Source organism: Orcinus orca, chromosome 6, assembly GCF_937001465.1.
Source record: "Orcinus orca chromosome 6, mOrcOrc1.1, whole genome shotgun sequence".
Taxonomy (NCBI): Eukaryota; Metazoa; Chordata; class Mammalia; order Artiodactyla; family Delphinidae; genus Orcinus; species Orcinus orca.
The window spans coordinates 99,323,792-99,342,051 of record NC_064564.1 but is presented as its reverse complement, the minus strand read 5'-3'; the positions used below and the strand labels follow the sequence as shown (position 1 = coordinate 99,342,051).

Sequence of the window (18,260 nt, the reverse complement as noted above, 5' to 3'; positions counted from 1 at the left end):
GTATCACTTCTGCCGAGTTCTATTGGCTAAAGCAAGTCTCAAGACCAGCTCAAGGGGAGGGGAAATGGTTTGCATTCCTGATGGGAGGAGAAGCATGCAAGAAAGGAAGGAGAGGAATTGTTGACAGCTATCTCTGGAGCTGATCTCCCACAGAGTTCCCAAAGTTTGCTGCACTAAAGATGTAGGTTGATCAGAATTGGTAACTTGGGTCTCCTCCAGCAACTGAATGAATTACTGGTTCCCAGAGAACAATCAGGAAGTGATGAGGTGTTCCTTGGTCCAAAACCAAAAAACAAACAAACCAATATAAAGAATGTAGTGAATTTTAATAAAATCACACTAAACAATTTAAAAGGATTCTGAGATTATATTCTTCCTTTTGGGGGGGGGTTGTTAAAATATTCTTTTTTTTAATGAAATCATAGTGCTAGTTTAAGAAAAAAAAAGTCTTTACTGGCAAAATAGAATATTGGCCACCTTATATCAGTCCTTCCAAAATGACTGCTCTTTGAAATCCCAGAGTCTGGGAACAACCAGGCTTTCTTCCGTCACGATGCCCCCCTGTCCTCTGCCCCCCGATGGTTCTTGCAAATGTCCTGGAAAAAGTCCCCTTTTACTTAGTACTTTTCTTTCTCTAAATGAAATTGGTGTGTGTGTGGCTCTGATGGAGTTTCCAAAGTTTTAAATTTTGTTCACTAAGCCAGCTCTGGGGGGAAAAGACTGCTAACTGGCAGAGAGATTTCTTTTTCAGCCTCTGAATTATTGTGTGGTTTTTACTCCTGGACCTGCTACCACCGGCAATCTTCAGTCAAGGGGAAAAGTCGGCAAAGGAGCATGTCTTGTCCTTCTTGAAGGCTGTTTTAAGCCCTTCTAATCTTGGTAAAATTAGCGAGACCCTTCTGAGTTATCTTCTTTACTTCTGGCTGCGTCGTCCTATGCTCATGAGCTGGAAAGCATTTTTCACTCTGGTCTAAATTGTTTTGTATCAGGAGTTCTGCTTCAGATATTTTAGTACGAGATTGAGGCTATCCTTATTTTATAGTAATTGAGTTTTTTTAGCATACTTTTTTGGGTTCATTTTCTTGGGTTATTTGTTTTGTTGATACTTGTTGGTTTTTATAAATTTTCAGAACACACTGACATATTTATTGAGCACCTCTTTGTGCCTATGATGTGTAGGATACAGGAGAAGAACTCTTAAGGAGTAAAATAAAATTCATGATACAATTACAAGCGAATGCATTCACTTATAAGTGTAGATTGGGAATGTGAGAAGTGGCTGTCACAATGTCCCCCCACTTTTTTTCTTTTTTCTGTTTTTCTGTCCCTTCTTATATGGGTCTCAAGACATAGATGAGTGTGAGGTTTCCGGCCGGTGCAGGCATGGAGGACGGTGCGTGAACACTCGTGGGAGCTTTGAATGCTACTGTATGGATGGATACTTGCCAAAGGGTGGGCCTGAGCCTTTCCATCCAACCAGAGATGCCACGTCGTGCACAGGTGGGTTTCTGTCAAAGAATGCAGCATCCGAAGGTGAGAGTCTGTTGGTGGTGACTTTCTCCTGCTCTGAGCCTAAGTCTGTGGGTCTGTGTTGGGGATGTGTGTTGGATCTGTTCCTTTGTAACCTATGAAATAAAATAACAGTCAAGATAGAAGGGGCTATATTAAAAAAGCTAAAATTAGTATGCTTCGGGGATTTTGAGTTGTTAATAGATATTCAGATGTTAACCATTATGTTAGATAGTAAACAGAGCTGATCTGGTAAGAGACACCATCTCAAAAGTGACCAGGGAAGTTATAAAAGCCTATATATCTTAAGGTATTGTGCAATTCAGTTGTTTTACTTTGCTGGGCTAGGCTTCTCCTCTTTAGTTAGTATCAATTAGTGAGGGTTGATTGCCAAATCCTTTCAGTTTTGTGCATGTATAAATGCTATTACCTGTGGAAGGCCAGAAGAATGAATAGAGACACTCACTGGAAACATGCCCAGAAGTCATGTGGAAATGAACCAGCCTATTTAAAATATGGCTCGGGTGTGTATAGGTGAGGGGAGAGGGCATGAGGTAGAGGTGGAGAGAGATTATGAATTTTGAAAATTCACATTCATATAGCAATGAGTTTGACATTAATTTGTTTTCAGAAATAGACTGTGGCACCCCTCCTGAGGTCCCAGATGGCTATATCATAGGAAATTATACCTCTAGGCTTGGCAGCCAGATTCGTTATGCTTGCAAAGAAGGATTCTTCAGTGGCCCAGAAGATACAGTTTCAAGCTGCACAGCCTCGGGCACATGGGAATCCCCAAAATTAAATTGCCAAGGTGAGTTTTCCAAAGGTCCAGCTTCCCAGCTTATACCATCTTGAGATTGTTTTCATATTTCTCTCTAAATCTCTCTTTGGGGTACTGAATGAATTAAATAAATCCAGTAAATTCCTATTGTTTCTAATAGGTTTTCAGTTGATTCTCTTGATATTTATAGGAATAATATTTTATCATCTGCAAATAATGATAATTCCATGTTTTGTTTTTCTATGTTTATAAAAGTTATATTTTTCTCTTGACTGACCACTTAGCTTGTGTTTTCAGAACAAAAAATTAAGTAGTAGTATTAACTTTGAATATTCTTTTCTTATTCCTGACTTTCATGGGAGTGTTTCATTATTCATTCATGATCTTGGCTTTTTGATGTTACATACATCTATTTATATTCTTATGTACACGGAGAGAGTGCTGTGAGCCAAGTGCTGTTCTAAGCATATATATATATATAGACTCATTCAATTACAATATCCCTATGAGTGTGTGCTATTGTTATCACATTTTACAGATGGGAAAACTGAGGCATGGAGAAGTTAAATAATTTGTTTGAGGTTATCCAACTAGTAATAGAGCTGAAATTTGAACTTAGAATTCTAGTTTCTGAGATTGTGTGCTTAATCACTCTGGTATACTGCTTCCATTTTTGTGATGATGTTGGCTTTTGGTTTGTTTCTACTTTTGGCTTTCTCTCTCTTCGTCAGTTCACCAGTTTTTGACTATATGTACATAATATTGAGGAAGACTTCATCTATTCCCATTTTATTGGGATTTAAAAAAAAATCAGAAATGAGTTGTTTTATCACGTCTTTTAGGCATGTATTAAGGTGATCATATATATTTTTTCTCCTTTTAACCAGTTATATGCTGACTTATATTTCCTGATCAATACTAGTTGCTGGAATGGATTCTTCTGGGTCTTTGGTGTTTTTTTTCTTTTAATCAGCATTATATTTGCTAAATTTTACTTAGAAGTCTTGCATTGATATTCATAAGTCAGATTGGTCTATTTTCCTTTTCTATGCCATCTTTGTTGATTTGGGTATTAATGTTATTCTAAATTTTGAGGAAAGAATGTGAAAACATTTCCTTCTTTCTCTATTCTCTGGAATACTATAAATAGGATTTTTAAAGATTTCACCTAGAAAACCATCTGGATGTGGCACTTAGGGAGAGGCAGTCCTTGGGATAGTTAAAAAAATTAATACTTACTGGTCCTGTTTAAGTTTCCTATTCTTGTTGATATCCATTTTGGTAATTTACATATTCTAAGAAAAATCATCTATTTCAAGTTTATTTTCAAATTTATTTGTAGAGAGAAGTGTAAGGCACTCACGTTTTTGATTTTCTGTAGTTACTTTATAATAGTGAAATATTGGAAACAATTTCAAATGTCTGTTGATAAGGAAATTGGTTAGATAAATCATAGCATGTACATAAAGTGGATATTTTGTAGCCAATAAAAATTATGTTGGGAAGAATCTTTATTGACATAGGTAAGTATTGACAGTATACTACTGAGTTACAAACTGTATGAATAACATGGCCTTAACTTTGAAAAATGTACATGTAAATGTACATGAAAATGTTTCATATGTACATGTGTGTTTATGAAAAAGTTTAGAAAGCTATATATCAAAACATTAACCATGGTAGTTTCCACTGGGAGGGATCCTGGATGATTTTTTTTTAATATAAATTTATTTATTTGTTTTTTACTTTTGGCTGCGTTGGGCCTTCGTTGCTGTGCGTGGGCTTTCTCTAGTTGCGGCGTGCGGTGGCTTCTTTTGTTGCAGAGCACGGGCTCTAGGCGCTCAGGCTTCAGTAGTTGTGGCACGCGGGCTCAGCAGTTGTAGCTCGAGGGCTCTAGAGCGCAGAGTCAGTAGTTGTGGCACACGGGCCCAGTTGCTCTGCGGCATGTGGGAATCTTCCCAGATCAGGGCTCGAACCCGTGTCCCCTGCATTGGCAGGCGGATTCTTAACCACTGCGCCACCAGGGAAGTCCTGGATGATTTTTATATTTTATATACTTCCTGTATTGAAGGAATTTTTTTTAATGCATTAGAAAAAGTAACAAAGTTGTTTCCATTTTGGAAAAAAGAAAAGTTTTCAGTGAATTTATTGCGTAGCTAAGCAACCTCAGTGATGCACTTGGCTAAGTTAATCCTTTTGATATTGATTTGCAATTCAGGCTCTAAACACATTCTGATAATTATCATCCTGCGGGTTAAGAAATTCTAAACGTACAATTGAGTTCTAACATTATCTTTCCATGGATCAATTAAAATACAGAACTTAGATTAAAATGTGCCATAATGTATATCAAAGAACCCCCTAGAGATTTATATAAGAAACTCCATATAAGACCATTTGTATTACTTTGAAAATCAGTAGTCATCCGGATTATTGTACTGAGAATGTTAGAGGAGAGGGCTTGTTCCATTTCCCAAAGAACTGTCATTTAGCAGGTCATCACTTCTTTTTTCCCTCCCGTAATAACTGTTCCCTTTGCCTGCTGACACCCTCCCCCCTCTTCCTCCCCCGTTTCACCATATGGCCACCGGCTTCTCCTGGCTGTGCCTGCTTCTCTCTAAACACACCCCTCTTATTTATCCCTCATTCTTCTTTGGGGCTCCAGAATCTGGGCTATGTGCCAGCCGGCACTGTATTTTTAGCTCAGCGTTATGAAGCCACAGGAATTGGGAATTCCACTAAAAACACTAGCAAACTGTGAACTTGGATGCAGAGAAGCAGGTACTTTTGAAAGGAGCAGCCGTGCATTCCAGACGGCAGCGTGTGTGTCGGATAACGGACTTCCCCATTAGAGAAGACACAGCTGGCGGCTCCTGTTGTTTGCCTTTTCCCAATTACCGTGTCCCTGGAGGCTCTGCTGCTGCCTTGGGGGTGGGGGGTGGGGCATTGTGACACAAGTTCCGCACCTGAGCAGGCCTCAGAAGTGCATGTTGGAAGTGAGGATGAAATCTTCCAAAATGGGTAGGAATTTGTGGAAACATCCATCACACATTTCCATGCGCTCTCTGGAAAGGACACAATCTCTAGCTTGCATTTCCTATTATTTTGCTATTATTATTACTTTCTTAAACATTTTTTCTGCTGAACATTTTATTTTTCTAATTTATTTATTTTTGGCTGTGTTGGGTCCTCGTTGCTGTGCGCGGGCTTTCTCTTGTTGCGGAGCGCAGTCTCTAGGTGCGCGGGCTTTGGTAGTTGCAGCACACGGGCTCAGTAGTTGTGGCTCGTGGGCTCTACAGCGCAGCCTCAGTAGTTGTGGCACACGGGCTTAGCTGCTCCGTGGGATCTTCCCAGACCAGGGATCAAACCTGTGTCCCCTGCATTGGCAGGATTCTTAACTACTGCGCCACCAGGGAAGTCCCTTATTATTATTATTTTTTTTGATTTTCAGAGAAGGTGCCAGTTGTAAGTGACAGCTTAAAGAATTTGAGTTTTTATAATTCAACCAAGCCAGGAACAAGGTGAGGGAATCACTTTAACTGTGTTATCATTAGCAACAAATCCAGAGTCCAGCATACTTGATAGATCCTGTGACTAGGTAAGTCTGGAGTCTGGGAGCAGAGTAAAGACAGGTACACCACGAACTGTTCTGTAAGGATGAACTCCTAAGTATCATGTGAGAAGAATGGGTAAAGACTAAGAGAGTTCAGGTGGGGGGATTGGGTGGTTCATGGAAGGGGTGGCATTTGTGTTCTTCCCTTTGGTAGTTTGCCTCTCATGGAAGGGTCCAGTGATGAGTGGTTTGCAGTGTAAGCAGACCAGTTGAGGGTTCCGGGACTCTCTGTCTTCCAGATTTTCTTCCCATCCTTTTTGGGGCCTTATCTTCCTTTCGGGCTGGGAATTCTCACCAGCAATGTGTCTGGTACTGAACAGTCCCTTTAAGAATCCGCTTCCAAGCTTACTACTTCTTCTTAAAACCTTTCTAAAAACAGTGAAATGACCACTGCACTTAGAATAAAATCCAAACTCCTAACCATGGATTTTGAAGCCAACAGGGGTTTGTCTTTTTTGGCTTTTATACAGGTTACGTCTCCCATCATTCTCTCCCAACCAGTATGTCAATCTCTTATCAGCTTCAGGGCCTTTTCTCTCTACTTGAAATAATTGGCAACCTGTTTTAAAAATTGTTATTGTGGTAAAATACACATAATATAAAGTTTACCATTTTAACCATGTTTAAGAGTACAATTCCACGGTATTAAGTGCATTCACAATGTTGTGCAATTAACACTGCTGTCCATTTCCAGAACATTTTCATCATCTCAAAACAGAAACTCTGTACCCATTAAACAAGAACTCCCCATTCCCTCCTCCCTCTAGCCCCTGGTAACCTACTTTCTGTCTCTGTGAATTTGTATTGTAGGCACCTCATATATGTGGACTCATACAATACTTGTCTTCTTTATATCTGGCTTATTTGACTGAGCATAATATTTTCAAGGTTCATCCATGTTATAGCATGTATCAGAACTTCATTCCTTTTTTTCCTTTCAGTTTTATTGAGATATAATTGACACACAGCACTGTATAAGTTTAAGGTGTGCAGCATAATGATTTGACTCACATACATCATGAAATGATTATCACAATGAGTTTAGTGAGCATTCATCATCTCATATAGATACAACATTAAAGAAATAAAAAAGTGGTATTTTTTTCCTTGTGATGAGAACTCTTAGGAATTACTCTCAACAATATTCATATGTCATGTTGTACATTTCATCCCTAGTACTCATTTATCTTATGAGTGGGAGTTTGTACCTTTTGAAGAGTATCATTCCTTTTTCAGGCTGAATAATTTTCTACTGTATGTGTATACCACGTTTTATTTATTCATTCATCTGTTGAGGGAGGCTACCTGCTTTCTGCCCAGGAAGTTCCTTCTCATCTTTCAAGTTTCAGCTGAAATATCGTCTCTGACATTCTCTTACTTAGTTCCCAACACGTAAGTATATTATTTATCATTATTTTCATAGTTTTTATCAGTCTGCCCTACTGGGCTGTAAATCTGGGAGCTCAGTGACCATGTAGTCTTCTTCAGTATCATCTCTTCAGCACCTGGCACAGTGCCTGGCATACCTAAGGCCTGTAGAAGCACCGTGAATCACCCCCAAAAGGTGGCCCAGATGATGGCAGGCATAGTGGAATTGGCTTCCAGACTGCATCCCAGCTTGTCCTGTGGCTGAGCCTTGCTGAAACCCTGGCACATGGGCTTCAGTAGTTGTGGCTCGTGGGCTTTAGAGCGCAGGCTCAGTAGTTGTGGTGCACGGGCTTAATTGCTCCACGGCATGTGGGATCTTCCCAGACCAGGGATCGAACCTGTGTCTCCTGCATCAGCAGGCAGATTCTTAACCACTGTGCCACCAGAAAAGTCCTGTTTATTGGTTTTTGATTCAAATGTTCTGTTTACAGCTAGAACATTAAAATGAAGAGTTTTAATGTTATTTTTTTTAAAAAAGAAAGATTCCTATGCAGCTCAAAGCATCAAAAACCATTTCACCTCTATGAATGGAAGATCTTTTTAAGAGACATGCTGATAAACCCGTGTTTTTTTTCTTCCAGCACTCACGCTTTTACCTACCCTATCACCTCCTCTGCAGTTTCTGAAGTGTTCAGATTCTAGCTGTTTCCATATTAGACACTATTTGTTGACAGTAAGTGTTTTAATGTGAAACGGAAAATTTTCTTTTTCCTCCAAATGATCTATGAATACGATCTGAAGGAAATGTATTATTAGTTGAGGTTAAAGTTCATGGGAAACTTTAGAATAAAAACTCCATCAAAAAGTAATTTTTTTCTTTCTACTGTCTTAAGGGCAAGTACACTTTTTGTTACTAAAGGGCTTAGTTACAGCCGTTAATAAGCTATCGACACTTTTGGGAATGTGCTTCAGGGAATGCTATAACCCTCCCATTTCCTTTTGATGACTGTGATAACATTGTCTAAATTCAAGTAGCCACATATTGTGATGTTAGATTCCAACGCCCAACATCAGTTATGTACGTAATTTAATGCCCAAGTGATCCTGGATTGAGGGTCTAACAATTTGGCCAAACTCAGAACATGCCATAAAGTGCATGAAACTTTGTCATAAGGTTACGCTTTCAGCCTTATTCCTTAGGCCATATTTCTTACATATAAACTTCACCAAAATTAATGTTCCTAATGATATTAATAACTCACATGACTGCAGGGGATATTCTAAGGATATAGAATATAGACACAGCCCACAAAGAGCTTACTGTTAAGAGGGGAAGAGAACATTTTTATAAATGAAGGAAGTATAGGTATAAATGCTGAATTATCCGATCTAGAACATGAATGTAGTGTAGTCTCTGGTTTCATCTGCCTAGACTGTTTGGGCCCTTACCACCTACCGTGTTGCACTAAATTCCAGGTGTTACATAAACCTTCTGATCTTATCCTAAGGCACAATAGAGACTTCTTCCTATTATCGTTGGGTAAAGATGAACACTGGCTTTAATGTGATTTTCTTCCATTTTCGTACTTGTATCTGCCCTTTTACTGGAGTTTTTCATCTAGTAGTTTATTTTTCTGGGAAGATCTTTTTTTTATCCCCCCCCTTTGGTCAATATCAATAAGTGGAATAGGTCAATCATTTATTCCCCCAGCATTTGGCAAAATGTCTGCCTCAATTTATAGACATTATTGGTCATTCTTTTTTCTTTCTCAGCCTGGTATTTTTTGGTCTCTAAAACAGTCTTAGATGAAGCCTTATTTTACTCTGTTATTTCTGTCATCACTCACATGATTGTGCTGGTATGTGTCATAAATAGCAGTCATTGGTGGTACAGTCAGTTGTTGATTAGATGCCACGAATTGCCTACACCTTTCATCAAACAGATTTCCTTCTGGAATATTTTCTTGGGTAGAATTTTAAAGCTAGCAGTGAGGATAAACATTTTTACCTTCAAGACATGAAACAGAGTTACAATATCAATGTCGTCCTTGAAACTGGCACAACACATTTCCCCCCAGGGAGACAGACCTATTTTGAAGTTGATTATTTGAATAAAATCACAGATAATAGGATACTAAGGAAAAACTCCCGGCCATGTTCATAATTAGTTGACTGTATTCCTGATGCAGATCCAAACGTTGTTCCTAATGTAATTAGCCAGAGAAACGTGTGCTTTAATGAACACCCCTATGCATATGCAATACAAAATTTGTGATGCTTATTTTTTTTCTTTCCTTTGGATGTTAACTGTTTTTAAATGGCTTCTTTCCTTGTGATAATGATAGTTTTATTACCTATTGCAGTATCTGTTGGATTGATTTTTGAATATGTCTTAATAGGGATCACCTGCTTTCTTGGGTACCATTTGGTCTGAGTAGAAGTGGCAGTGGCTGCCATCTCTCTTAAGCATGGTGGGAATATTTGTGATGGGCTTATGTTCCAGGCAAGACCTGGGCCAGACCCCCATGTCATAGGGTTAAACATCATTACCAAGAAGGCTTCAGGGCAAATACAGTGGCAGAGGAATTCCATTTCCAGCAGCTCTCTTCTCTGGGAAAGTTTTGGAGACAAGATTGGGGCAGAGGGAGTTGTCATAGAACCCTTCCAGACTGATTTAAATGCTTTTTCATGCAACCTTTTCTTCTGAGGTTTTAGCTAAACTATAAGGTCAGTCCCAGTCAGAGCCTAGAGTGGACCCCTTTCAGTGTGAAGCTGCCCAGATATAATGGACCTGGACTTTGGGGTCACAAAAACCATGGTTTGAATACTGGCTCTGCCTTTTTTTTTTTTTTTTGGCTGCATTGGGTGTTCGTTGCTGCGCACAGGCTTTCTCTTGTTGTGGCGAGAAGGGGCTACTCTTTGTTGCAGTGCGCAGGCTTCTCACTGTGGTGGCTTGTCTGTTGCAGAGCACGGGCTCTAGGTGTGCGGGCTTCAATAGTTGTGGCACGTGGGCTCAGTAGTTGTGGCTTGCAGGCTCTAGAGCGCAGGCTCAGTAGTTGTGGCAGACGGGCTTATTTGCTCTGCGGCATGTGGGATCTTCCTGCACCAGGGCTCAAACCTGTGTCCCCTGCATTGCCAGGCGGATTCCTAACCACTGTGCCACCAGGGAAGTTCTGTGGCTCTGTCTTTTAGTAGTGGTGTAATTTTTGAATGTGACAGACTCTTAGGACCTCCATTTTTGTATCTATAAACTACATGAGAAAAACCCATCTACCTTGCAGTAGGGTTTTCTGTGAGAAATAAATAAGATAGTGTATATCTAATAGACTACCTTGTGTTTAGTAGGATTTTGATGCCTGCTATTATGATTAAAATTATTGCAGTTTAAACAGCTTTCCCAGAATTCACTGGTACAAGACTGATACGTATTAGTTTTTGTGGGTCTTTTTCTCAGCTTTCATCTACTTGGTGTCTGGTAGCTATGTTACCTCTTTTGGATACAAAATATAGAGGTAATGTGTTCCTGTCTTGTTATATATACTTACAATTTACTGATGTGTGTTTCCTTCCTCAGGGGTTGTGATCATATCGAAGTAACATATATTGCATCTTGAACAATGATAAAGTAGTAGCAAGCTAGCAGTGAACAACTGTTTATTATTTACTATGTAAAAACTACTATCGTAAGTAGGCATTGTGGGGAAGCAAGGGATTATAAGATAAAGATTCTGCCCTTTAGGAACTGTCCATATATTTGGGAAGACATAGTCATTAAAACAAACCCACAAAATCCTCAAGGAGGAAATAAAGGTCAAATGAATAGGATAGATAAGTATTTTGATTCTACTTCTTCTCTCACTCTCACATCCAGTCTATCACCAAGAACCTTGTTCGGCTTCCAGGATGCATCTCGAATCCATCCTCTTCTTTCCGTCTCCGCCATCACCTCTCAAGTGCATCCAAGACCTCATCTCTCTTTCTGTTGGGCTACTGCTGTAGACACTAACCAACCTCTCCTTTTACTCCTGTTCTCCCATCCCTTATCTACCCAACAGTCAAAATGGTCTTTTAAAAATCTAAGTCAGATTATTTCATTCCCTCGCTTAAAATCCTCCAATGGCATTCCACTGCTTTTAAATAAAACCCAGGCTCTTTCCTAAGGCTTACAAGGCCCTCTGTGACCTGGCTCTGCTCTTCTCTGCACCTTCATCTCATGCCACTCTCCCTCTTGCTAACTGTGCTCCAGCCAACAGGTTGCATTTCCCTCTCTGGAGCACATCAAGAGCTTTCTCGCCTCAGGGTCTTTGCATTGGCTATTTCATTTGATTGAAATGTTCTTCCTCTGGTCCTGGACATGACTGGTTCATTCTCATCCTTCAGGTCCTAACTCTGATGTTACCTCCTCAGAGAGCTCGAACCGTTCCTGACCACTCTATTTAAAAAGTCTTTCCTATCCTATCACGTTATCTTTCCTCCTACATAACATTTACTACAATCTACAATTACCTTGTTGATTTATTTTTTTGTCTAATTATTCTCCCCCTAAGTTCTGCGAGGGCAGTGATATTTTCCATTTTGTTCTCTGCTATAGTGACTAGCATAGTGTCTGGCATGTACTAGGTGCTCAGTAAATATATGAATAAATGAACAAATGAACATAGGCCACGAAAGTTCAGAGGAAAAAGGAATCCCTCTATTAGTCATGGAGCAGATTCATCACTGGGAAGGATTTTGCTAGGTCTCAGGGAGATAGAGTGTACCTCGAGGAGAGAGAGAGGATGAGCAAGGTGGAAGGGGGTAGAAAGGGGGCATATACTGTAGGTTTTCAGAGATGGAGCTGCTCTTGAGAGGCAGTGGGTGTAGGAGAAGGGGTCTGAAGGATGTGGATTCTGCTCCTAGCCATCACATGACTACCTATGTGACTTTGGATGTTTTATTTAACCGTGTTGAGCCATTTTACCTGTAAAATGGGGGAAATAATCTCTACCATGGAGGGTTACTGTAAGAAGTAATGATATATACTTGGGGCCCTATTGGGATGCATGTGATGCTAAATGGTAGCTATTCATACCAATGTTTAATTTAGATTCTCAGCTGCGGGTGTGCATACAAATCAAATTTGCACCTTTGTAGAAATGTGGATGCCAAGAACCCAACTCAGTACTACTCATTCAGAAGAGTTGTCTCTGGGTGAGGGTGGGGATGTGTGTGTGAGACTCCAGCATGGGTGATTGGTTCAAAAGCTCCCCAGGTGATTCAGATTGTATAGCTATTGTTTAGAACCATGTGTTTAATCCAAGCCATGCCGGAATCCTCTCTAAATATCTCCTGCCAAGGGACTGTCCAACTCGAATAGCTCTGTGATGGGAACTCACAGAGTTGTGTCCAGATTGCCTGCCACTGGACATCTACCTGAGTCCCTAGAGGACAGGCTATTGATTTCTTATCTACCCCCAAGTTAATATTAATTTAAAAACATCTTGGGACTTCCCTGGTTGTGCAGTGGTTAAGAATCCGCCTGCCAATGCAGGGGACACGGGTTCGATCCCTGGTCCCTGAAGATCCCACATGCCAGGGAGCAGCTAGGCCCGTGCGCCGCAACTACTGAGCCTGCGCTCTAGAGCCTGCTCACCACAACTAGAGAAAGCCTGCGTGCAGCAACGAAGACCCAACACAGCCAAAAAAAAATCTTGTCGTCCCAGCTAAAGCCACCATGCCTTCCATTATTCTTGGTGATGTCCAATATAGGAGCCAATTTAGTTATCTTCTGTACTCTTATTCCTTTAGTATCTATGCTTCTCCCCTAATCTGACTATCTGTCACCAGGTTCCCTCCCATATCTCTCCAATATGCTGTTTAGAATTCCAGCTTCAAGGTCAATAAACCTGCATAAACCTATACCCTCAATCTATTCACTGATAATCCCTCCAATTTCCTGCTGTAACTGAACCCTGGCTTAAACTAGATGTTTTTGATGTCAACAATCACTGGGCAGTCTTAGGAAACATTAACCACCTGTTCGGTTGGTTGCTCATGTACACACAAATATACTCATGTCTTGGAATGTTTTGGGCCAGTAAACATGTCTAAAGGTTTGATGTTGGGAAAACATTCTGAGGGCCAAGGGGTCTTGTCTTGTGTCTGGTCAACATGTATGAGAAGGGAACAAATTCCTATGAGCAAACATGGGACTTGAGAGATAGATAGGGTTGGAGGATTTATTTAATGACCACCTCATTCTGGTCCCATAACTGCTCAGGATTTGCATCTGCACTGACCAGAGCCTAACTCTTTTTTGAAAAATCTCAGAGCCAAGTGACTGGTCAGGTGGGTTGAGCTGTTATATTGAGAGTCTTATGATAACTCCAGTGACAACAGATGAAACCCTGCTCCAAGAGGCCTCCCTCAGGGAAGTAACTCTGGGGTTCTAGAACAGACCAGACATCCATAAGGGGTTGGAGAAGAGTACAATTACAGTAAATCTACCAATTCTGTATCAGAAGCTCATTTAAGAGAAGCCACCTATTTCTAATGCCATGAATGGTTAATGGGGAGTTGGGAACAGATCGTAACATTTTCTCTGTTTTTGTATGCTTTATCTCCGTAAATGGACTCATGTTTTAAAAGTCTGGATATCAAGAGTGCTTAATTTTCTTGGCTTTCTGCAGATGGGGGAGAAAACTAAAAATCAGAATGAAGGCCAAAAGTTATGTATTTTTCTTTCTGGATTTAGGTATAACTGGATTACATTTGCAATTATTATGACTACATTACTTTATATTTTATATTTATTACGTTTTCTTGAATAAAATTGTGTCTATGAGCTCCCCACTGCTGTATGGGAAATTTAGCATGTTTTATTTCTTCTCTTCACTTTGCTGCCCAGATTTTATTGAAATAGTTTGGAATTTAATTTTCAAATTATTAATTTTTTCACATTGTTCAGCCTTTAGTTCTAGAATCCTTTACTGCTAGTTCTATCCAGCTCTACAGTCACACTTAAATAATTATGGAGACTTACCTGTACATCCTGCTGGTTTCATTGCTTACTAGTGTTTCTTCTAAAGCTCTGTCCTTCTCCTTTCTTAGGGCATTTATTCTGATTCTTTTTTTTTTTTTTGCTGGTCTGAGGTTATTTTTAAATTTTTTTTCCAGAAAAGATATATGTATAGATTTTTTTAAAAATTGTAAATATCTGAAAATGACTCTTTTATTCTTATATGAAGTAGAGTTTGGCTGGGTCTAAAATGGTAATGTCATAATCCCTGTCCTTCAGATTGTTTTCTGTAAATATTCCAGTGTCTTCTGGTAGTCAGAGTTGCAGAGAAGAAATTTCATGTCAATTTTATAATTCCAGGTTTGTCTCCCTCTATGCAACTGATTTATTTTTCTTTGAAAGGTACATATATATTGCATGTTTAAACTATAAATACTTTCCCCATTAATTTGCTTTAAAAAGTTCAGAGATTTTGTATATATTTCATTTACTCTTCAGTTAGCAAAAAAACCCCAAAAAACTACATTTGCATTATTATCTACTCAGGAGTTAATGATCTGAAGATACATACTAAAAGGTACCAGAAAATCTTAATATGTAAAATAACCCTGAGATGGATTATTTCATTGACCAAGGAATTCTCTATAGTATAAATAATCTCATAATTGGAATATTTTCTATACATGCATGTTTATAAATTTTATTAAATTCAGAGATCTCTATTTTCCTTACTTCTGAACGATCTTATTTTAAATACCTGCAACTGGATTATTTGATGGGGTTAGTGTTTTCTCATCTCCCATATGACTAGACTCTATCATTACTGGATATTTATTTCTAAAAGGTGAATTATGGGGTAGAAGTCATGGGTCATAACAAGTGCTGTGCTACTTCCCATTGCAGAGATCAACTGTGGCCGCCCTCCGGAAGTGCAGCATGCGGTCCTGGTGGGGAATCACAGCTCCAGACTGGGCAGTATGGCTCACTATGTCTGTCAAGAGGGCTTTGAGAGCCCTGGAGGAAAGATCACTTCTGTTTGCACAGAGAAAGGGATCTGGAGAACAAGTACTTTGTCATGCACAGGTATAGACTCCATTCTGTGGGTCTCCTGTCTCGTGGAAGCAAACAGCAGAACCTAAAACCTTCGATTGCTTACCCTGTGTACTGCCCTGGCTGTGCCATTTACCTGGGCAGGTACCTGGCTTTAGGTTTGTCAGCTAAACCCTGAAGATTTAGAGGGCGGATTGGGAAAATAAGTTGGATAGGAAATTTTATGCATCTAATCTTTTGAGACCCACCTTAAATCACAGTGATTCCTCTCTCTTCTGCTTGGTTGCCTGAGAGATTTTTCGCCATGAGCCATTTTCTCAGGGGGGGAATCCTTAAAAGTCCTAATTAAGCACATTTGACAGCTTTTCAGAGAGAAGGTGGTGTAATGTATATCTAGGTTTTTAATGTTTATTTTTAATCGTGGTAAAATACGAACAACGTAAAATCTACCATCTTAACGATTTTTTCAGTGTTAAGTAGATTCACGTTGCGCAACCAACCTCCAGAACTTTTTCGTGTTGAAAAACTGAAACTCTCTACGGGTTAAACAGTAACTCCCTACTTCCCCCTTCCCACAGCTTCTGGTACCACCGTTCTGCTTTCTGTTTCTATGAGTTTGACTAATTGACCTCATGTAAGCAGAATCAGGTAGTATTTATCCTTCTGTGACTGGTTTATTTCACTTAACATAATGTACTACAGGTTCATTCATGTTGCTGCCAATGGTGGGATTTCCTTCTTTCTTCTGGCTGAATAATATTTTGTAGTATATATATAAACATTATGCTTATCAATTCGTCCATTGATGCACAGTTGTGTTGCTTCCACCTTTTGGTTATTGTGAATAATGCTGCTGTGAGCATGGGTATACAAATATCTCTTTGAGACCTTGCTTTCAATTCTTTTGGATATATACCCCCAAATGAAATTACCGGTGAAAAGGAGTTTTGAGACTTCAGTTCACGTTCTAGCAGTGCCATGTGTTAGCTGTGTGTCATTAGGTAAGGCATTATTCTCTCGGAGCCTCAGTTCCCTCATCTATAAAAGGGAGAAAATAAAACCTGCTTTTCCTACCTCAAATAATTGTTGAGAGGGAATCAAATGAGATAATCTATGGGGAGCATTTTGAAGTTTAAACCACTGTGCCCATGTTAGGTCTTTTACTGAAATTATTAACCTTGCTTGAAGAGGATCTTCTCATGAGTCAGAAGTGTAGACTTCCACATGCTTTATTTCACACCTCGGCCTCCAAGAAATAAGATGGGAAAAGGTAATGATTCTTGGGTTTGTGGTGGTTGGCCGTGGGTGTGACAAATGGTTGTCACCTGGTCTTGAATGGCTCTGGGAATTTATTTCAAGCTGTTCACTTGCTTGACTCTGAAGAGTGAAATCTCTAGGTCACTTTGGTCTAGGTCTCTGGCTTGGTTTTGTAGCAGAATTATGGAAGAATGTCTTGGGTGTTGCCAATCGAAGTTTTCCATAGGAAAGTCTAACCAGAGCAAATACAACATGCAGACTGCTGGTGATTATTTGTCCATAGAGGAACGGTTCATGACCATTTTGGGGTTAGGAATTTGATGAAATCTATCAATTTGTTCAGTAGATGTTTATTTAGCATACACTGTGTGTGAGGTACTTTGCTGGACACTACCTTCTTGGAATTTACAGGGCAATAGGGTAAATAGACTTTTCTCCAAAGAAATGCACATACGGATATAATATTTTATAAAATCATGGACCTCTGAAGGCCTTGGGAAAAGCATCCCAGGAGTAGATGAAGAACTTATCTCTGCTGCTGAGGCCCTGCCTGTGCCATGCATTTCCCACATTCATTTTTCTCCACCACAACTGCAGCAGGCTGTAGGCTAGAGATTGCAATCATAGTAACAAGGAAGGGCAGACACGGATGAGAACCCAGAGATCGAGTTCAGCTTTCTTTTAGGTCCCATTGACTGGCCGAACTTGCACAGAGAAGCAAGGGCAAACCTGTAACTAACGCCAAGGACTCCAGAGTCCCAGTCTTCATACTTGGGGACATTGAGAAGAGCTAATGCCGTTTTGAACCAGACTGATGGTCATTCCAAACTATTATTGCACCTCCAGCAGCACCTCTAAGAGTTATTTGGAGGAAGTGAGGCAGCTGCCTCGTGGGTTGCTGAATTCCACATCTGGGGAGGTGGTCTTGGCCCAGAGCTGCCTATGGAGTCACTTGGTCAGAGAGCTGGGCCCAGCTTCTGGACCCTCAGCCATTTGCTTCATTGTTCAAGCTGCTGTGCCTCCACCAATCAGAATTCGGTGGGGGCACCAGGATTAGTCACTCCATGAAAAACCAGTGGATCTGCATGGGGCATAGTAAGCCATTAATTAGCTGATGCTTGTAGAGCACTTTGAAGAACAAACATGTTATGTAACTGCTAATTATAATTACCAACCTCAGCCTGCCACCGTTCACAAAGTCTGTGGCTCCAGCTGCAGCTGTTTCCATGGGTTTATGCAAGCTTTGATTTAAGGAGAGAAAAGGCTTTCTCCCTGAGGGCTGTGATCTTTCTGTGAGGAGGCCTCTATGCCCTCAATCAAGATTGGCAGCTAAATTCAATTTCCGCAGATAAAGGGGGCGATTTACATGCTGATTAATTCATGGCACAGTGCACATGATCGCTGGGTAGGTAGGTACGAGAGGCTTCTGGAACTGTAGTGAGAGATGCTGATTACCATGGCTCACGCTCAGCTGCCCTCCCTTCCTGCTTTTTCCTGTTTTTCACCTATTTCTTCACACCTCGCCTTCTGTCCCAAATCTCTCTGTGTATTTTGTATTTACCTCCTTCAATGTTCACTTTTGGGCTTTTTCCCCATCTTCTTTTACGTTTCTGCCTAACCTGTGAATGCCTTCTACCCCTGTCCTTTGTTTTCATTCTGTTTACCCATCTTTTTATACATGAGTG

At 40.1% G+C, this 18,260-nt stretch overlaps 1 protein-coding gene across 13 annotated transcripts in view; it reads left to right on the top strand.

The window, feature by feature from the left end:
* The window catches only part of SUSD1 (sushi domain containing 1), a 141,805-nt gene that overhangs the window by 24,578 nt on the left and 98,967 nt on the right, over positions 1-18,260 (top strand). For 11 of the 13 annotated variants that reach the window (XR_007477858.1, XM_033427450.2, XM_049710962.1 and 8 more), the window contains exons 4-6: positions 1,348-1,500; positions 2,141-2,320; positions 15,172-15,351. Coding sequence is in view for 12 of the 13 variants with exons in the window: in XM_033427450.2 (XP_033283341.1) it covers positions 1,348-1,500; positions 2,141-2,320; positions 15,172-15,351 (513 nt within the window). In the remaining variant the exon portion in view is untranslated. The remainder of the gene's footprint in view (positions 1-1,347; positions 1,501-2,140; positions 2,321-15,171; positions 15,352-18,260) is intronic. The other 2 variants (XM_033427452.2, XM_033427454.2) reach the window with 2 other exon arrangements.